At 42.0% G+C, this 20,846-nt stretch overlaps 1 protein-coding gene across 4 annotated transcripts; it reads right to left on the bottom strand.

The window, feature by feature from the left end:
• Nucleotides 1-459: 459 nt before the first annotated feature.
• TTC14 (tetratricopeptide repeat domain 14) lies at nt 460-18,906 on the bottom strand. 4 transcript variants are annotated; one of them, XM_045030420.1, is made up of 13 exons: nt 18,695-18,882; nt 17,497-17,621; nt 13,039-13,238; nt 12,089-12,173; nt 11,850-11,979; nt 10,875-11,027; nt 9,754-9,825; nt 7,170-7,289; nt 6,929-7,051; nt 6,114-6,231; nt 3,868-3,984; nt 3,270-3,379; nt 460-1,960 (listed from the first exon to the last, which is right to left on the bottom strand). In XM_045030420.1, exons 1-13 carry the CDS (start codon nt 18,856-18,858, stop codon nt 1,006-1,008), a joined length of 2,472 nt encoding a protein of 823 aa, XP_044886355.1. In that variant the 5' UTR covers nt 18,859-18,882; the 3' UTR covers nt 460-1,005. The 4 variants fall into 4 exon arrangements, with proteins under 4 accessions (XP_044886355.1, XP_044886356.1, XP_044886357.1 ...); XM_045030421.1 differs by lacking the exon at nt 3,868-3,984 and having other exon boundaries at nt 18,695-18,881; XM_045030422.1 differs by lacking the exon at nt 3,868-3,984 and having other exon boundaries at nt 3,270-3,355; nt 18,695-18,881.
• Nucleotides 18,907-20,846: the final 1,940 nt, after the last annotated feature.

Raw genomic sequence — 20,846 nt, 5'->3', positions numbered from 1 at the left:
CCCTTCCTCCAACTACTATATACACTAACTACAAAATTTACTATTAACTACAACTAGAAACTACTAACAACTATAATACAAAACTAACTAGAGAAATAACGAGTAACGACCTAGGGAAGTGGAGATCAGCTATGCCACACTCCACAGTTCCAACGACCGTCATGGGCAGTAAGAAGGAACTGAGGGGGCACTGGGTCGGCAAGCAGTAGTAGCCCAACACCACCATTTTCCTGAAACTAGTCTCAAAAAACACTTTTGAAGACAATTTTAAGACAGAAGCACCAGTGTAAAGCATGCACCTCTGCTTCACTTTCCATCTGTAAAATGGATATAATACCTTGCTTGTCAGGGCGACTTCATTCATTCATGGCTGTAGGGCACCATGAGAGCTATGGATGGGATGTACTATAGTGGTGCACAAAACCAAAGAGACTAGAAATTCAACAAAGTCAGACAAAGTGGCATTAAACAAAATGAGCAAATTTTAATAAAATTTAATGATTAAATCATTAAACAAAAGTTATATACATTGCTGGCACATGTGCATCATTCAGTCAAATAATCCCTTTCAACAGCTAAAAATTAGGTTTAATGATACTATTGTGTTACCATTTTTGTATCTTAGAAAAGATACCGGTGTGTTTAAAGTGCAAACTTGATGCCAGTTAGCGATATTTTAAGGTAGCAACGAGTAAAGTTTTCATCCAATCACCTAGTTATAAACAATGTTAATTATACATGAGTATCCTAAGTTTTAAAAAAAAAAATCTCCGATCCTATGCTCTTAAAAGTTGTCTGATATATAACACAATACTCTTGCATATACCTGTCTGTCAAAAAGATCTCTTGTAACTTGACTAATACCAATCTTTAAACATTTGCAAGACAGAAAAACAGACTCTGTTCTGTCCATTTCTCATACAGATTTTAAGGGCACAAGCTCAAGAGCAATTCAAGATCTAAAGAAAATCCTTTAACTGTATCCAGCGTAATAACATTATTTTCTCAGGTACTTGATTGGTTTTTCTGCTTACTTCCTTTTTGTCTCTCAAATTCAGCAATCTGATTAAATATGTTGAGTAAGTTCTGGGGCAGGCTCTTTTTAACACCACTTTCTGATTGCCCTTTACCATTGAGTGTAGTTTCCTCATCCAGCTCCTTTGCTTTAGTAGCTTCCCCATGACTACTGTCCCTATTTTTATATTCTCTCCTTTCATTTGTACTCTGGGTTAACTCACGTCTGCTACCATCATCACTTCCACTGTACTCACATAACCAAGTGCTGCTGTACTGTTTATTCTTTTCTACTGACTTGCCTGAGTAATCTGACCCTGCTGGAGAAGTGGAATACATGCTCTGACTGGAACCACGCTTTCTAAACTGCTCTTTTCTCCCCGCTACTTCCTTTTCTAACTTTCTAAAATCATGTGTATTGATTTTATCATCTGACTTCCAGTGATATGAACCTGAGGAACTCCTCCTATTAGAGAAGGATCTGTCTGCTTTACCCTGTTTTTCATTTTTGCTGCTGGTTGACTGAGTCTTGGAGCTACCATAAGAATCCCTTGAATCTTCAGACCTACCTCCAAAAGTGTCTTCTTCATCAGCAGAAGTCCTTGATAGAGAACACTGTCTCTCTCTCACCTCTGTCTTTTGATATACTAATCTGTCCTGCCGCTCCAGCAGTTTTTCCATTTCATATTTTTGGTTAAGGAAGGAAGCAGAGGTATCAGCTGGGGGCGAGTACCATTCATCTTTCCTACTCTGATCTCGCTGATGCGAAGAAACCCTAGATGAATGTTTTTTGGAGCTGCAAGAGGACACTGATCGATTTCTACTCCTTTTCTTGTGCCTTTTGTGATCAGAAGAGGAGGAAGAGGATGAAACTGATACATCAGATGAGGAATCACTTGAGGAGGAGGAGGAGGAAGAAGTTGATCTTCTCCTTTTCTTCTTCAGCCTAAAAATGTAATTAACCTATGAGGCATCACCACCACCAGAATCATCTATAGACTCTACAAGTTTCTGGCAAAGCTCTGTCCTTTTCAAGGTCACTGGAACACAGCCCCAAGACCAAATATTTAATAAAAGCCTCACTGGGACATGGAGAGAACCTTTTAGCCACACAGTATTTTAAAAAATATTTTCTTATGTATATTTCAGCCACTTAAAGTGTGGTGGATCAGCTGGGAAGGACACAGGATTGTATAGAGTCCTGTGAAGATCATATTCTTGAAGTAGCTTAGTTAGCAAGCTTCAAATATGCTATTGCAATAAATAAAACACTGAACTTTGAAATAACCTAAAGTAATATTTAAACCACCACCGTGACTCAAAAGAGGGAGATCTTTAGATGAGTTTAGAGGAGATCCTGGATTGCGGTCAGATCTGAGTAATATTCACAAACCACTAGTGACAAGAAGGTATACTGGGCCCAATCTGGCAAGCCTTGCACATGTAGAATTGCCATGATTTCAAGTGACATTCCTGTGTAGGGAGGACTTTAACAATCAGGCTTTTTGTGGCCTTGGCATTACAAGACAGGTTCTTCTGGTTGGGTATCCCATCCTACTTCCTAAATACACATTTAGGTAGATAAGTATTATTTCCATATACTCCCCCTGCAAAAATCCAGGTGTAGTAGTAAAGAACACCACATAGGAAAGTTTGGGGGAAACATTAACTTGTTAGTTCTACCTAACTAAAATTTTCTTTTTTAACTAATGAAGCTATAGGAAAATGGATTCTTCAAGGGGCTTATCTGTTCATTCGCTCTTTTAGGCATAATCCTGCTTCAATAACCTCACTATTTGTTGCTGTGGAAGCAATTCTAATGTCACAAACAGATGGGATTACAACTTTATATGGGGATTGAGCAGCAGGAGCTAGCGAACTATTGACATCAGAGGTTATTTTATGCCATTAACCCGGGTAACAGGGTGGGGGAAGAAAACAGCATATAGAAATTTATCCATGTTGTATCAGTGGCTGTTTAGTAGCTTTATTTTAAAAAACAACACAGTTTATTCCTTTATTAACTGTTGCCTGATCTACCTGTTACCTGGTAAGAAAATGGAATCTAAGTATGAATCACTAATGTAAAAAGGAAGCTTAGCAATAACAGGAACAGAAGGATCACCCATTTCAGCAACTGGATGCTAACTGCTGTTTACTTACTTATGTGTTATACAAGTGATGCTGATGCTCTGGCTCTAATCAGCAGTAGATTCTTTAATTAAGATGTAGTATATTGAATATAATAGGGTTACCTCTTTTCTTCTTTTAAGAGCTTACGCAGTTTTTGTGCACTTGTTTCTATTTTCTTTTCCTTCTGTCTCTCTTCTTTTGCCGCTTGCTTCTCCCTCATTTCCAAAGATTTCTTTTTTGAACCCAGACATCAAAAAAATCATATTAAAAGTAACAGTATGTTAATCCAATATTTTCCCAAATCCCATCCCCCCCCACCACAAGAGGATATATATATATATATATATATATACATACACACACACACACACACACACACAAAGAATATAATACCAAGATTTCCAGATGAAGATGTTACATTAACCAAATAGAAGTTGATTGCGCAGGAGTTTGGCATTAATCATTGTGATGATCAGTATGGTATTAAGGACCATATTGCAGTAAATATCACATTTTAAAAAGAGACATGACCAGCCATTGCATTGGTACCCATGACCCAGGCCAAAAGATGCAGGAAAAATACAGCAAAATTAGTTATGTGAATGAACATTGAAACAGGGAGAAACGAATCGGGAAAATGGTATTATAGTTTGTATATAAAACGTGATGACAAATCCAATTTTAAAATGTTGTTGGAAGTGGCCATGTTCAGATACAAACCATTTTGTAGTTGTACCACAGCCCAGTTTGATGCATGATTACATAAGATATCATGTTCCAGTGGGTTGTTGTTGATGAGCAACACCAGATGTCAGACACAGCAGCAACGGTCCAGTTCAGAAGAAAATGCATTGAAGAAAAACATATAATCAGTATTACAGGAAAAGAGTATTTTACATTTGAACTGTAATTCATATAATTCTACTAGGGCAGCTACAAACAGACACATGTAAACCAAGGTTTACTTAGAGGTAACGGAACCATCAGTTACTAAACAATTAATCATTAAAGGCATGCTAGGTAAGGCGATTAGCTGGATAGGCTCCTGTACCCCACAGCTCGTCTACATTGTGCAACAATATGCACTATGGGGAGGGGGGAGGCAATTTCTAAAAAAACACTAAGGTGCTAACTGGTCCATGTAGACCTTGCTGGTGTGCACTAAAATCTCCCTGATGCACTTTAACGTAGCACTGTTTGAAATGGTTTGAAACAGTTGGAATTCATATCCAGGGTGAGCAGCAAGTCTCTGGATACCAGTTCTCAAGGGCTTGGCAATGGTCATAGAAGAGATACTGCCTTAGGATATAAGGGAAACCCTTAATTTATTGTGGGCAAACTTACACAAACTGCTGAACAGAGAGCCTTATGTTCCTCAGCTGCAACAGTGACCCTCATCACCATCAGTATAACTTGCAATGAGAGTAAAACCATTTCCTTCACTTGTTTAAATCACTTTTATTTGTGACTTAGGTTGCAAGACTTAGGTTGTAAGCCTCCTTGTTACAGCAACAATAACTTTTCTCTGGATAATGCCAAATATGTTGGCAGTGCCCACATACTGCAAGTGGACATTTCTGGAGTATAATTTAGCTTTAATAAAGGTTACCATAAATCTCCTCTTTCCCCATCCTTCAACAAAACCTTTTCACATTCTGGCTTCCCCAACCTGCTAAAGCAGTGTCAATCAAGCCCTGCATAAAGAAACCAGCCTGCATGCTTCTACCCCAGTCTATTTACTTCCTTCAGCACAGAAGCATTGAGTACAGAAACCCAGTGCCCCACTTCTCTAACTTTAATTCACTCTTTTAGATCCTATCTGGAAGACAATGTAAGTAAAGGAGACAAATGAAAAAGCCACAGAAAGAGGAGGCAACAGACAAAGGAGCTTGGCACGGAGACCCCTAGGGGCTCACTCAGGAAACATGTTGTGGGCAGGGGAGAAAAGAAAAAAAGAACCCTGGAACTTGCTTCCCCCATTATTTCCTCCAAAGCTTGGACCCTGGTTAATTGTTATTTTTTTCTCCATTTTAAATAACTGCCTTGTTAATTTGCACTTCACAACAAGTTCGGCAGAATTCTGGATTATCAACTGACCATAACTGCTTGGTTCAGTGACATGGTGTCCACAGCTCTCTCCAGGCCTTTAATTAAGATCCTTCTTGTGCCACATGAAGATACACAACGTCTTCCTTTTGAGCTAGCCCTGATCAGTCTTACCCTGCTCCTCTTTGAATATTCCTAATTACAACCCTCTGGCATATGTCTAAAACTGACCTATTTGGGGATTTTACCCTACACATAGCCCTGGTCTACATTAGGGAGGCGGATCGATCTAAGTTACGCAATTTAATTTGTTAGTCTTTAAGGTGCCACAAGTACTCCTTTAATTTCAGCTACGTGAAAAATGTAGCTGAAGTCGACGTATTTAGACTTAGTGTAGTGTCTTCACCACGGTGAATCAACTGCTGCCGCTCCCCCGTCAACTCTGCCTGCACCTCTCATGGCGCTGGAGTACAGGAGTCCACGGGAGAGTGCTCGGGGGGTTGATTTATCGCGTCTAAACTAGACGCGATAAATCAATCCCCGCTGGATCGATCGCTGCCTGCCGATCCGGCGGGTAGTATAGACATACCCAAAGTCTTAATTCCATATCAGCAGTCCCGCTCATGTGTGAACAGGTTGTTTCCTCCTCCCCTTCATCAGACACAGTTACTGAGTTCTGGTCTTTCCCTGCATCCGACTGCTGTGCTGTTGCTTCCCATGCCCATCTGAAATGATCAAGCCATCCACAGGCACCTTGCTTTTTGTAGATGCAGCCATAATACTTACTGTGACAAGTGTGTTGGAAAGAGGGGAAAGAGGAGAATAAGACACAGTAACCAGTAAATAATTTCCCCCTTCCCAATGTTTTTAATGAGAGTTTTGATTGTAGAAAATAAAGTTAAGAGAAAGTAAAGAATCACCTGCATATGTTTACGGAGTTTCAGTAAGGCATCCTCCGCTTCTTTAAAAGTTTCATCCAAAATTAAAGCTCTCTTATAATAATTCTGAGCGTTTAATAGGTTATCTTCCTCTTCCAACCTAACATTCATATGAAAAATGTTTACAACACAAACAGAATTTGGTTTTGATCATACTGATCATCTCAGACTGATGCATATTAAAAAAGGAACTCAATAAAATGCAGATGTTTACATCCCTGACATGTCATTACTTCCTGAACATCAGCAGTACTGTACTTTCAAACTTTGATTCCAGTTTTTCATGAATAAAATGTTCTGTTATTTCTGAATGACTCTCCTGTTTACTCAGATTGATTTTTTTCCCCTGAATATTAATTCTGGAATTCTTATAGTTTTTCTGAGTATTTATATGCAATTAATTCAGACGTTTGTTTTATTAAACACAAATCATGGCATAGTTGTAAAAATTTAAAAAAAGTTATAAAAATGCCTTATTAAATATTCATCCAAAAATTTCATAGAATGTTATGTAGGTTTAATATTCCATCAGCTAAACTGTATTGAGAAGGGAAAAAAAAAACAGTAAGGAGGAGAGATTTAAACTGATGTGTGGTAGGGTGGGACGACATGAGAGAAGGTAAACAGATTATACACCTTGAACTGCTTTCCCTGCAGACTTCTCATTGTTGGCACACAGGCAGGAAGGAGATAAAACACTCCCTTTTTAATATACTTAGCCAGCCCAATATAAAAAAAGAGATCATGAAAAAACTGAATTGCTCATAACTGCATAAAGAATAGAACTGAACACTTACTGGCCTCCTCTTTCCACAAGTGTCTGACATAGGTATTTCCTTGCATTTCTATGGGTTGGACAGTTTTTTAATGCAACTTCAAAATCATCTATGGCTTTGTTTAAGCTTCCTTTTGTTGCGTAACTATAAAAATGGAAAAGCAATACAGGAATTTTAAATAAATGTCAGAATTTATCTTTTAAATAGATTATTGGAATCCATCTTTAACAACGAAGGGGGGGGGGGGGGGACAAAAACTTACAGTGCCCCACGAGCTACCAAGGCTTCAACATTTTGTGCATCTATTTCCAAGGCCTTGTTGTATTCATTCATAGCCTCCACGTGGCGGCCAACCTTAAAATAATCAACCCCAATCTTCACACTAGAAAATGGTTTAAAAAAAGTATTACACAGAGTCATCAAGCTAAACAAATATACTTAAAATCACAGTTTGAGAAGCCTTGCAACTTGCAGTACATCATCCTGCCATAAGAGTAACAGAATGGAAGCATTTTAGCAAGATATAGTTTCAAGAGTTGCTGTTTAGATTAATGCCATATTTACATCACACCAAAGTGTAAATTCTTTTATCTGAAAGCTTAGAGTTCAAAGTCACCTCTGTAGAAAGCACACATACATGATACACTGTATTCTCCATTTACAGCACTTCAGTGTTTTTCTAAGACTTGTCATATTACCCGCTAATGTGGGGGGGGGGGGAGGAGGGAGAAGAGAGTGTTTTAGGCCATGTCTGCGCTTACAAGCTTACAGAAGCACAGCTGTACTGATTCAGTTGCGGCTACACGAGCGATCTTACAGCAGCACATTATACAGATGGGAGAGAGCTCTCCCATCAACATAATAAAACCAGCTCAACGAGCAGCGGTAGCTCTCCCGCTGACATGGTGCTGCACACACGAGCGCTTATGCTGGCTAAGCCTATGTCGTTCAGGGTGGTTTTTTTCACACCACTGAGCAACAACAGTTTTGCCAACGTAAGTGCTAGTGTAGACATGGCTTTATAATGTACAGGGACACATTCAACACTACAGTAAGGGGGCACAATGACACTGAAGTCAATTTGCCCCCATGTAAGATGCTTTATGACTTATATTTCATATCTTGCCAACTGAAGCTTCTCTCACACATTTGTCTAAAATAAATTTTCTTCCAATGAGTTAACAGTTGGGGCTCTAAATTTCATATCAGATTCATGATGAGACTTCACTACAGCAATCAAGATTAATGATTTAATATAGCACTATATGGCCACAGATTATAGAAAATGGTTGTACTTAATCTCCAGTGAATAAGACCTTACTTGAATTGGGGGGATGTTGCAGACAACACATGGAAAATTGCAGAAAAGTAATAATGGACCTTTATTATGTGCAGTAATTTGGAAAAGCTTAGAGCAGGGGCCCTGGGAGCGGGCGGCCAAGGCTACCACTGTGGAATTTGCAGTGGAAGCCTAATATTGTGGGATTCGCAATATCGCAAATTAAGTAGGGTTTAATTAATGAAATAAATGATGTGCTATATTAAAACTGAAGACCATTTCTAAGACTGGAATCATCTCTACCACCACTAATTTCATCTCATTCCCCTTTCAGCTGTATCATTTTTATGTCCGGGACTACTTCCCAACTAAATATTGCTTCTGTGGACCTGCCTACTCATCTCAAGAATTTCCATGGTCAGGAGTCAAGGCCTGAATGGCGAGGAGCAATTCCCAGTTTGACTGGGTTATGGGCAGAGGCTGCTGAGCTGAGAGAAGATAAACCTTCCCTATTCACCCTCTTCTCCATGCTGGACTGAGGGAGATTGGCAAACCACTTTGTCTATTCCCTTTCCAAATCTGTGCTTTTCCTGGTAGAATTGGAAAGGAAACTTGTTTCCCATTCTGAAAGAATTTTGAGATTTCAAAAAAGCTTTCCCATCCTGAATAGCGACAAAAAGTCAAAGTCTTAATAGTTTCCGCACAGTTTCAATCACAAAAAAATTCAGTTTTGACCTTTTTACATTTAAAAGCATCAACTAACTACAATGTCAAAACAAAGAGTCATTTCAAATCAAAAAATGAAGTTGCTTCAGCAATGCTTCAATGCTTCAAATTTGACAATTTTGAAATTTTCTAATTAAAAAAAATAAATCAGGATATTCATCAAAACCAACTCTTTCCTGTGAACACTTTCTGTGAATCCGCATTTTCCAATGAAAAATATTTTGTGGAAAATTCCTGACCAGCTCCATCTCTTGGGTGCCTGATAAACTATGGAAGAGCAGATTACACTCTGCAGCTTCATTCCAGGCACAGCCCAAAAGAAACAGCAGCTGCCCAAAACAGCCTCTCCAAATGCCCTCAGTCAGTGTGTTCAGTGTTGATACATAGTGACAGATGCCAGCTCAGGCCACACGGGAATTGCTCACAAGTCCAGGTTCGGGCTCAGGTGTCAAGACAAGGGAACTCAAGGTCATCTGGTTGCTATTTATAAAAGGCTGAGCCGGGTACTAAGGCTAGGGTCCTATGGGAAAACTGAGGAGGCAAGACAGAGTAGTGCTCAGGTCTAATTTCAGGAGCCAGCACAAGTTATAAGTGACCTTAATCTTTGGGAACTAAACTAAAGGCTCTTCCTTAAAATTTGATTTTTTTACTTTACAAAGAGCATTTCTCCACCCCCACGACCTATCAACTGACCACAGCCATTCAGCAAGTTGCTCCTTGGTGAGATTCAGGAGGTTATTCATGGTGAACACTGGTACAAAGAAATATGAAGAACTATGACCATTGATTCTAAAGCAGATGCCACCTAAATTGCTTGACAAGAAAATTAAATACTCTGTACCATTTCAAGGCCCAAGATGCAGATTGCTTTTTCCTCAATGCAAAGGCAAAGTCTTCTTCATTGAAGCTTTTGCTGTTAAAAAAAAATATATATATATATATATATATATATATATCAAGGGAATAAATTATTAACTGCCCACGTTTCCTTCTAAGTCTACATTATCAAAAAATTATACAAAGGTTTAGATAAAATTTCAACATGGCTGAAAAAATACTGTATTACTCTCCCCTCAATCAGCAATAGCATTTCTGATTTCCAAAGTCAGCGCCTCCCTAAATGTATTCGTCTATTGCAGTCAAATATACTGTCCCATGTCAGTTGAATTAATATAGATTAAATTTTGAGCTACACAGCAAATGGGAAATAATCTATATGTTAATTTTCTGTATTTGAGAAGGAAAAATTTCTGAATCTGTACTGCTCAAAAGATCAGGTCCATTAGTAAAACAAGCTATTACTAAGAAGTGTTAAGGATAAATATTATTAGGATGTAAAGTAACCTGTAATTTTAATCTAATGTTACTACCAATATACAATGAACAGTTTACCCAGTTAAACAGTATCAAGCAGATTACTGGTGGATGAAGTAGCTTAGAATTCTGTCAAATTCTAAGGGTACGTCTTCACTACCCGCCGGATCGGTGGGTAGCAATCGATTTCTCAGAGTTCGATATATCGCGTCTCATCTAGACGTGATATATAGAACCCCGAACGCGCTCCCGTCGACTCCGGAACTCCACTGGAGCGAGTGGCGGTAGCAGAGTCGACGGGGGAGCCACGGACGTCGATCCCGCGCCATGAGGACGGGTAAGTAATTCGAGCTAAGGTACTTCGACTTCAGCTACGCTATTCACGTAACTGAAGTTGCGTACCTTAGATCGACCCCCCACCCCCCAGTGTAGACCAGGCCTAGGAATAATTTTGTTGTTCTGGAGCGTCTTCTTTATACTTAGTTGATGGGCTCACATTATCATCACCGGTCATGCAAAAGAGGATCAACCCAAGGTTGAAGTAATAGTGGCCACAGGAATTTTTAAATAGAAACTAAAAATCAAGAGACATTTCAGGCAGTGACATTTTCTCTAGAAAGCAATGGAGATGGTGCAGTGTCACGGTACCTTTGCAGGCCTCTCATTAACGATGGAGGGCTGGATTCACTTAGTCCTAGTTTTCCTAATAAAAATTCAACTACTGATGGATTAGCAAATCCCAAGGAATGATGTAAGACTTTTTCATACGTCTCCGAAGTACTGGCTACTTCAACACTTCTCCTTAAAGAAAATATAAACATACACAAATATGACCACCCATTTCTTTAGTAATGCTGACATATTACTAAAGAGTCAACGTACATTGATAGTTTTACCCACACTGGTTCACAAGCAAATTACATATTTCCACTTGAGGCAAGGGAAGCTACAACACATCACCATTTGTTTCATCTGAAATAAGAACTCCTCTGCCTTTGTTGCTGTTCCTCCTCATCCAGTAGCTGCAGAATTCTGAGGTCAGTTTCCTTTCCCTTCCTCCTCCTGTTTTATCTCACCCTTTGCCCTACTGACTAATGAGAAGCAGTACTAGAAAACCTCATTTTGGCTCTCTCCTCCTGCAGTACCAGCAGCAACTTCTGGGCCTTGAGCCAAGCCCTACATGCACTCCAAAGGAGTAGTTACATTCCTGTACTTCTTGCTGAAGACAGATTTTAAGAGTTTCATATCTGAGCCCTTTAAGTCAGTTTATTAATGGTCCTGTATTCTCCCAAGTAATGCTCATTTCCTGCAATATATATTTTATGTCTCTCTCTCTCTTTTGGCTAAGATTACCTCATTCTGCTTTCTTCATCTTTTTGCGAAAAACTGTGAAGCAAACTACATCCATATATGAACAGTGATGCTTTTATTTAGGAAAACAAGTCAACAGTATAAAATTGAAGAATATATGTCAATCAGCAGAGTAAAGGAAAACCTTGACAAAGACCTTTGAAAAAGGACAGTTTCTGCCAACATATTTGGCAATTTTTGCCAACAGTTTCTTAAGACAACATATATTTAACAAACCAGATCTAGTGAGTAGAAGAGAATGCAAGTTCTTACCTATAATGTAAAGGCAAGTCTTCAGAACTAATTACCCCCAGTTTAGTACTAGATAGACTGGGTGGAAGAGCAGAGCTGTGCAGTGATATTGTGAGTTTTTCATGGTAACGATCAATGTCCTTGATTGCAGCTATCAAAAAAAACCACAACAACACTGAACAACAACATATTAAAGTTGAGAACAAAGTCAACAAAACTGGAAATAAACAGCTTTCAGAACAGTTTTAATATGCGTTTACCTTGTATAATGTCTCCAGTTTGATAATATGATAAAGGATCACCATGGCTGCTATGAGAAGGCACATCTCTCAATGGACAAAGAGCCTGCAATGGAAGACCAAAAATACGACCAAGAACACTGAGCTTAATAAAGCAAATGATAATAAAATGTGTTGCATTAAAAGACAACTTCCCTCAGACCAGAAGTATCAGTTTGCACAATGAAGATTTGTCCCATGAATAAATAAATTATGTTTAAAAAAAAATCAAGGTTTTAATTACAGTGGCAGTTATCCTGCTGAAGAGAACGCATTTGTGATACTGTGATATTGAAGACTAATGTGAGTAATCCAGTTTCCACCCAGCTTTAATCCTTTAATCCAAAAGTTCATTTTGTGATCATTAAACTAGATGGAAACTAGTCTTATGCTATGTTTACACTACAGACCTCACAGCAGCACATCTGTACCGCTGTAGCTGCACCACTGTAAGGTTGCCTGTGAAGCCGCTCTATGCCGACAGGAGAGCATCTCCTGCCCACATAGCGCTGTCCACATTGGCACTTTTGTCGGCAAAATTTATGTTGGTCCAGGGTTGTTTTTTTTCCACACCTCTAACTGACAAAAGTTTTGCCAACGAAAGTGCTAGTGTAAACAAAGCCTAAGTCTGTCCAAAATTGAGCATGAAAGCAGAGTGATATTAGTGTGATTCAATTCAGATTGAGGTCCATGCATCTATATAAACACTAACTTTTCAACTTACAGCTAAAATATTTGAGCGGTAAAGAAAGAAAATGTCTCGCTGAGACAACAAGGCAGCTTCCACTTTAATCAAAGGCACGATGCATTAAGGCTTTGAACTATTAACCGTCCCAGAGCTCAGGTCCTTAGCACAAGATGCAGCCAACACATTAGAAAGCCGGGACTGCCCTGCATCAGTTTACTTGTTACTGATCATACTCAAGTCTTACAGTGATTTCTAACTGCGAGATCTCTCTGACGACGCCACTGCCCAGACAGATTAACACCATGAAAAAGCCAAATTCACGAATAGAACTAATCCTTCCGATCACAACATCGCCACGCTCAATGTCTCGGAAAAACAGCTCCCTCCTGTCCTCACTTGGCACCTCCATGAACTGCTCCAGGGGTGGCATAACAGCATAACAATCTGCAATTAATGGGGAGAAAAAAAGGTTATGTAGTAACTGCTGTACCTTCTGAAATCTCTAATTACAGTTCATTATAGTATCAGAAAATCAATGTGATTTTTAATAAAGCACTTTATATTCCTTTATTAGGCATTATGTATAGCCAACACTTCCCAACATACATAATATTGCAACAGGAACTCTTGTTCCTTCTTGACCTGAGAAAACTAAGCGCACTCTTTCCTTTCTCACCCCTGCCCTGGCCAACCAAGTCCTCCATACCTATGTCCGAGTCCCCAGAGATCTCATTCCCTCCTCCCCACAGTTATACTTTAATTTTCTGCTCAAAAAGGATTGGGTAACATTTGCTTCTCAGAGTCTGTCAATATCATTTCTTAAGTCAGCCAGAAACAGTAATTTTTGATCAACACAAGGTCAACACTTGCTTCATATATCCACCACAAGCTCTCTGGCAACCAGCATCTGCTAGTCACTGGGTCACATCTATTGCATTTTGAGTTATTGGCAGAGCGAAGCAAGATCCTGCATTCAATTTGACTTCTCTGTTGTCTAACTGCTTCAGCCAGCTCTGTCATTGTCTACAAATCAAAGAACTGGTTTGCTATTGCATCTATTCGCAGCTATTAACAACTTTCAGCATAGTAATACCCCTATCTCAGCTCTGCCCATTCTCCCAATAGAGTCTAATACGTTGACACCTTAACTCAAAGAGTGAAAAGAAATGATGGGGTGATTGGGGGCAGAGACTCTGGCACAGGGTGGATGTACAGAATCCCTGAAATTGAGGGGGATGGAAAGGTGGCAAACAGGGAGCTTGCGGGAGGAAAGCAGGGGAAACAGAGAAAGCCAAGAAGGCCTGCTATAAGCAATGAGCTTGTTCTACAGAAGTTATGAAGTGTGCATTTTCACATCACAATTTTGCTCCCAGCGAAAAATCTCCTAGGAGCTTTCCTGTCTCTACCCAATTTATCTTCAGCCAACTGGGGGGTCGGAGGGACTGGGCACTTTCAAAGGACCTATTGTTTCTGAAGAGCCTGTTTGCTGAGACAAACTTCACCCACTCTGTTCCAATGGAGAATTCATAACATCACAACTCTTGCAGCCTTAGTTTCCACAGTTACACTCTCAGTTACTTGAGACAGCCACGTAAGATTCTACCCCCAGACACCTTTTTAGATGGTCCTTAAACCTGAAAAGCCATTTGCACTTAAAAAGTAGGATAGAACACAGCATTTGGCCTACTTGAACAACAAAGTATATAATTGTCTAGTTAATATAATGGAGTGACAGCAATTTTAGTATTAGATTCACATTACGAGTACTTTTTATTGACTGTTTATTTAAATGTTTTTTCAAAATGCTAAACACAGATATCCATTAAGTAACCACGGGTGGAATGGTGGCCCCACCTGCGCTCTGCCTCTTCTCCTCCTTGTTCCACCCCTTCCCCAAGGAGGAGAGCATGAGTGGAGGGGGCCTTGCGGGGAAGGGAGGAGAGGAGGGATGCGGCAAGGGTGCTGAGCCTGGAGCAGAGTGGGGGTGGAGCTGTGGGTGGAAGAGGTGGGACAGGGAGCTAGCCTCTCCCAGGGGAAGCTTCACCTGGCACCCATGTAAGTAACCAAAATGCCCATATTTTTGCTTCTTTCACAACGTGTCACCACATTTTTCCAACAATTGTTTTTTAAACAGCAGGTGACTTTCAACCTTAACAGAGCTGCTTCCCCATCAAAGAAGTTTGCGGGGGGGGGGGGGGGGGAACAACTTGGAACATCCCCAAGTCTGTACAACAGAATGGTAGAATTCCCATTTCTTTTGTCATCAGGGATCAATGTTAGTAATAACTCCTCCCTGCATTTACCTGGTGAGCATCACAGTCGCTCCAAATGTTTTACATATGAGTACACCCTAACAAACCTGGTAGCAGGTAGTAATCTAGTTGTATGGATAGGGAAATCGAGGCAAAGCAAGACTGAAGTCAAAGTACAGGATAGAACCCATGTCTTCAGAGCCCCAGACTCATAATAGAACACTGTAATAGCTGCATTCCCCCCACATGCTTAGCAATATGTGCTTACTTTTACACTTTGTTCCTTAAAATAATGCTAGAATATTGATGGTTCCTTTGGACAGTAAATATTGAATAGAAATTCTCTGAAAGAAGGCTCTTCATACAAGATACTGTGTATGGACAAGATATTTATTGCAATAATTTATCCATTAACAGTTCATGCTTGAATTTTACAGTTAATAAGATTAAATATTCTCAATTCCTGAGCTAACACTTAGGGCTTGTTCACACAAGAAAATTAATCCAGAATAGGGTTGTGTATAAATTTAAAGCAGATTAACTATTTCTGAATAACTCATTGTGTATTCCAGAATAAGTGCACACTATTCTGAATTAGTTTAATCTGCTTCCAGAAAAAGAGCATCCACACATGAAGTTAAACAGGAATAACTTCCTGTGCAGACAAGCCCTTAAGAAGCATGCTGTGACCTTCTGAACAGCAGTCACATCCCTCTCAAAAAATTGTTACATTTCAGTAAAGCAAGTTTGTGTCCACCTAGGTTTGTAATTAAAATTGGGGTCTTCCACGAATACAGGTATTACATAAATCAATCTTGTAAAATTAAGCTCATCCATTCACTTAATACAAATAATTTTCTCACCAGCTCAGTAAAGAGTACGGAAGTGTGAGAAATAATTTTACAAGGCTGACGTGACTTAGTGTGATCTGACTAATGACATCAATGCTTTAGATAAAGGCATAGACAGTACACTTAAAAAGTTTGCGGACGACACCTAGCTGGGAGGGGTTGCAAGTGCTTTGGAGGATTGGATTAAAGTTCAAAATGATCTACACAAACTGGAGAAATGGTCTGAAGTTAATAGGATGAAATTCAATAAGGACAAATGCAAAGTACTCCACTTAGGAAGGAACAATCAGTTGCATACATACAAAATGGAAAATGACTGCCCATGCAGGAATACTGTAGAAAGGGATCTGTGGGTAAGAGTGGATCACAAGCTAAATATGAGTCAACAGCGTAACACTTGCAAAAAAAAAAAAAAAAAGCGCAACCATCATTCTGGGATGTATTAGCAGGAGTGTTGCAACCAAGACACAAGAAGTAATTATTCTGCTCTACTCTGTGCTGATTATGCCTCAACTGGAGTATTGTGTCCAGTTCTGGCACCACATTTCAGGAAAGATGTGGACAAATTAGAGAAAGCCAGGGAAGAGCAACAAAAATGATTAAAGGTCTAGAAAACATGACCTATAAGGGAAGACTGAAAAAAACTGGGTTTGTATAGTCTGCCAAAGACTGAGAGGGGGACATAACTGTTTTCAAATACATAAAAGGTTGTTTCAAGGAAGGAGAAAAATTGTTTTCATTAACCTCTGAGGAAAGGATAAGAAGCAATGGGCTTAAAGAGTGGTTTAGGCTAGACATTAGGAAAAACTTCCTGTCAGGGTGGTTAAGCACCGGAATAAATTGCCTAGGGAGGTTGTGGAATCTCCATCATTGTCTAACCTGCTCTTAAAAATCTCCAAATGCCTGTCAGAGACAGTCTAGATAATACTTAGTTCTGCCATGACTGCAGGGGACTGGACTAGATGACCTCTCAAGATCCCTTACACAAGTCATATTTGAGGTGGTTGGGGTCAAAGGAGACAATGGGCTCAAAGAACCCCAGTCCAAGACTGATTTATGTCTCAGTTCTGCAAATATGCATTTGTGTAACTTTATGCATGGAAATAGTTCCACTAATTGATGGATAAGTGTGTGAAGAATCCAGGGCCTTTTTTGTACATCTGTTTTTTTAAAAAGTGGAAGCTGTTTTGAGAACTAGAAGACCCGGGATACCTTCTGCTTTAATGACTCCATTTTCACAACACTACTACAGTTGAGTGTCACTCAGGATGTTTACATTGTCATATTAGATATACTAAAAACATACTTATAAACATGTTACCTTTTCCCACCATATTCCACACAGTATAGGCCTTAATCATGGTTGACTAAAATGAGAATTATTTTAAAGTCTGACAGATGTGTTCACAGTATTGTGAAGATTATTTATCTACTCCATGCATTTCTAAACTTCAAAAAAAACTTGAAACAAAATAACACACTTTTTACAAATACCATTTATTTTTAAAAGTGTATTGTATACACAAGACCTTTACTGGATTTCTCACAGCTAATTTGTCTCAGAGAGAATCCCTTTTCACCTGTAATTATAGGATTTACCTTCATTCTCTTCATTTGATTCTGAATCTGTTGATACATTTGGTTTCCATGAAAGAGCAAAAAGGAGATCAGCTTTTTTTGCAATGAAGTGTTGTATCTCAATGTTATCAATTCTCTTCTCTTTCCTATGAAAGAAATAAAAATCTAGTACTCCCCCCCTTTTGTTCACATAGCATGCAACATCTGTTACATAAAAAGTCTCGTGCTTTTTTTTGGTGTTTTGTTTTAAATCACTGTCCGGGGCTTTGCATAAGCATTTAATGAAATGTGTCCCAACGTATACTACTGATTACGTTTAGTACAAAATGCTTTAGCCAAGTTTTTCTATGTCTAATGTCAAGCATGGTGGTAGACAACATATGTGTACAGCACCAGGAACATGAATGGTGCTGAATAGTAAAGATTCCAGAACTATGGTGTTTGGATTTTCTCTGCCAAACTAAACCTGGCAGATTTCAAGGTATGCTACAAGGTGCCTTTGCTGGATCGAGCATATAGACACTACTAGAAAGTAGGGCAAAAAAAAAACCTCCCCCTGCCATTCCGTTTCAACAGCAAGAAAGAAATCCATCCTCAATACCCTGAAGCCTTTCAACTCTAGGGGATGAAAAACACTACACAGGAAGAGGGTATTCGTGTAATGCGGCCCTGTTCCTGGAGTCAGGTGACTATGTGAAAAACGTCAAATTTCATTTAAAAAGAATGAGTTTCTAGCCCTCACGGCTCCAGAAGAAAGCTTGGAAACAGGACGCCGAAACCAAAAGGCAAAGACCCAAACATTCATTTTTAAACAACTTCTGATTTTTAAGCGTCACGATGGGGTTTTTTTGGGGGGGTTGGGGGAAAGAGGCGCTGAGGTTTTTAAATGCCTGTGGCTATCACTACTACCCCAAGGGAACGGCACGGGAGCTGCGCGGGGCGAGGGAGCTGGGGTCAGCGCCCAGGCTGGGTGAGGCTCTGCCCGAGTCTCAGCGGACACAGAGTCCAGGGAAGCGGATCCCCCGTTGGGGCGGGGGAGGGAGCGCGGGCCCCTCTGACCCCGGGGGTCACCGACAGCGCAAACCCTCGGCGGGGGCCGGGGAGCGGCACTAGAGCCGAGAAAGGAGCTGGGGGCCTCCTCAGAGCCGAGCCGAGCTGGGCTGTGGGGCGGGACCAGCCGCTCCCTCCTCCCGCGGCGCGGCCCGGCCCGGCTCCTTACCTGGCGGGCGGCTGGTGCTGGGCTTCCCGGGACGGCTCCAGGCTGGGGCCCGCGGGGGGCAGGAGGCCCCGGAAGTCGGGGTTATCGCGCTGCTCGGTGCGGAGCAGGGAGAGCAGCGCGGGGCCGTGGAAACCCAGCGCCTGGCGGAGCAGGTCCCGCTCCATCCCATCCGCGGCGAGCCCCACAGCGCAGCAACCGGAAGCTTCAGAGGAGTAACCTGGAAGTAGAACCCGCCACAGTCCCCCCGCGGGGGGGAAAGGGGCGGGGTAACAGGGGAGGCCCCGCTCTCGCGCATGCGTACAGCGGGAGGGTGGGCGCTGTGAGGAGGCGGGGCGAGGGAGGCCGTGTGCTCCTTCCCTGCCCCCCCACCATTCTTTGCTCAGCCCGCCGCGCGGGGGCGCTGGCGAGGCGGGGCGCGGGCTCCCGGAGCCTCCGGCCTCAGCCCGCCCGTCTCGGTAGCTGGGCCCCGCCCACAGCTGCGGGGGGAGGGGGCGTTCAAAGATACAAGTCAAATGCGAGGGGCAGCGCCCCCACCAGCGTGGGGGGGTTTGCCTGGGGGACAGGGGAACAGATCGGGACAGTCCCCATTTTGGGGTCTTTTTATTATTACCCCCCCCCACTCCCATTCCGATTTTTCACACTTGCTGTCTGGTCACCCTAGTGGTGGGGCATGAGGGTGGGTCACGCTCCCCGCGCTGTTCTCCGCCAGGCCCCGGGACGGACAAGAGACTGACTTGTGTGAACAAGTGACAGCTGCGAGTCTCGCTCCTCCTCGCCACGCGGCAGGGCTGGCGTTGCTGGAAAAGCAAAGGGGGCAAGAGCCGATCCCATTATGAGTCTTCTGTCCGCCTGCCTGTGCTCCAGCTCGCTGGCCGAGCTCGAAGCGGGAATCTGTCCAGAGATTATATTTCCCTCTCCAGCAGCCGTGCTCTGTTGACACCAGAATTCGCTGGGATTAGTGTAGTCGAAGTCCATGACTTTATTCTGTGTTTTACATGGTGATCAACTAGATAAATGACTTATTGTTGATTATACTGAGATATTATTTGGCAGACCTGATCAAGGGCCAGTTGTGCTAGGTGCCATGTGCACATAAATAGGGCCCTACCCTCCATTTTGGTTAATCACAGTAATAGGATTTTTAAAATAGTAAATTTCATTATTTCAGCTATTTAAAACTGAAATTTCAGGGTGTTATAATTGTAGGGGTCCTAACCTAAAAAGGAGTGGGGGGGTTGCAAAGTTATTATGGGGGGGATGTGGTACTACTACCCATAGATGCTGACTCCGTGGGTGCTCCGGGGCTGGAGCACCCATGGGGAAAAATTGGTGGGTGCTCTGTACCAACTGGCAGCTCCCTGCCCCTCAGCTCGCCTCCGCTCCACTTCCCTGAGCGTGCTGCGTGCCCGCTTTTCCCCCCTAGCTTCCAGCACTTGCGCTGCCAAACAGCTGTTTCGCGCGGCAAGCACTGGGAGGGAGGGGGAACGCGGAACGCTTGGGGAAGAGGCGGGGCTGGGGTCAGGATTTGGGGAGGAGTCCAATAGGGGCAGGGAGGGGGCGGAATTGGGGTGGGGTCTTTGGGGAAGGGGTTGGAATGAGGGCAGGGCAGGGGCGGGGCAAGGGTGGAGTCAGGCCAGGGCCAGGGCAGGGAGGCACAAGAACCCACGGGCACCGTGGAAAGTTGGCATCTATGCTAGTACCCTTATTTCTGTACTACTGCTGCTGCTGGCAGTGCTGCCTTCAGAGCTGGGTGGCTGGAGAGCAGTGGCTGCTGACTGGGAGCCCAGCTCTAAACGCGGAGCCGCCATCAGGAGTGGCACAGAGGTAAGGATGGCATGGTATGGTATTGCCACTGTTACTGCTGCGCTGCTGCTGATGGGGTGTTCCCTTCAGGGATGCGTGCCTGGCTAGCAGCTGCCGCTCTCTGGCCACCCAGCTCTGAAGGCAGCGCAGAAGTAAGGGTGGTAATACCACAACCCTCCCTGTACCATAACCTTTCAAATCCCCATCCCCCCCCACGCAACCACTTTTTGTGTCAGGACCCTCAGTTTGAGAAACGCTGGTCTCCCCCCATGAAATCTATATAGTGTAGGGTAAAAGTAAACAAAAGACCAGCTTTCACGGTCCTTGACACGTTTTTCACGTCCATGAA

Source organism: Mauremys mutica, chromosome 9 (assembly GCF_020497125.1).
Source record: "Mauremys mutica isolate MM-2020 ecotype Southern chromosome 9, ASM2049712v1, whole genome shotgun sequence".
Lineage (NCBI taxonomy): Eukaryota > Metazoa > Chordata > Testudines > Geoemydidae > Mauremys > Mauremys mutica.
This window is presented reverse-complemented; position numbering and strand designations above follow the sequence as displayed.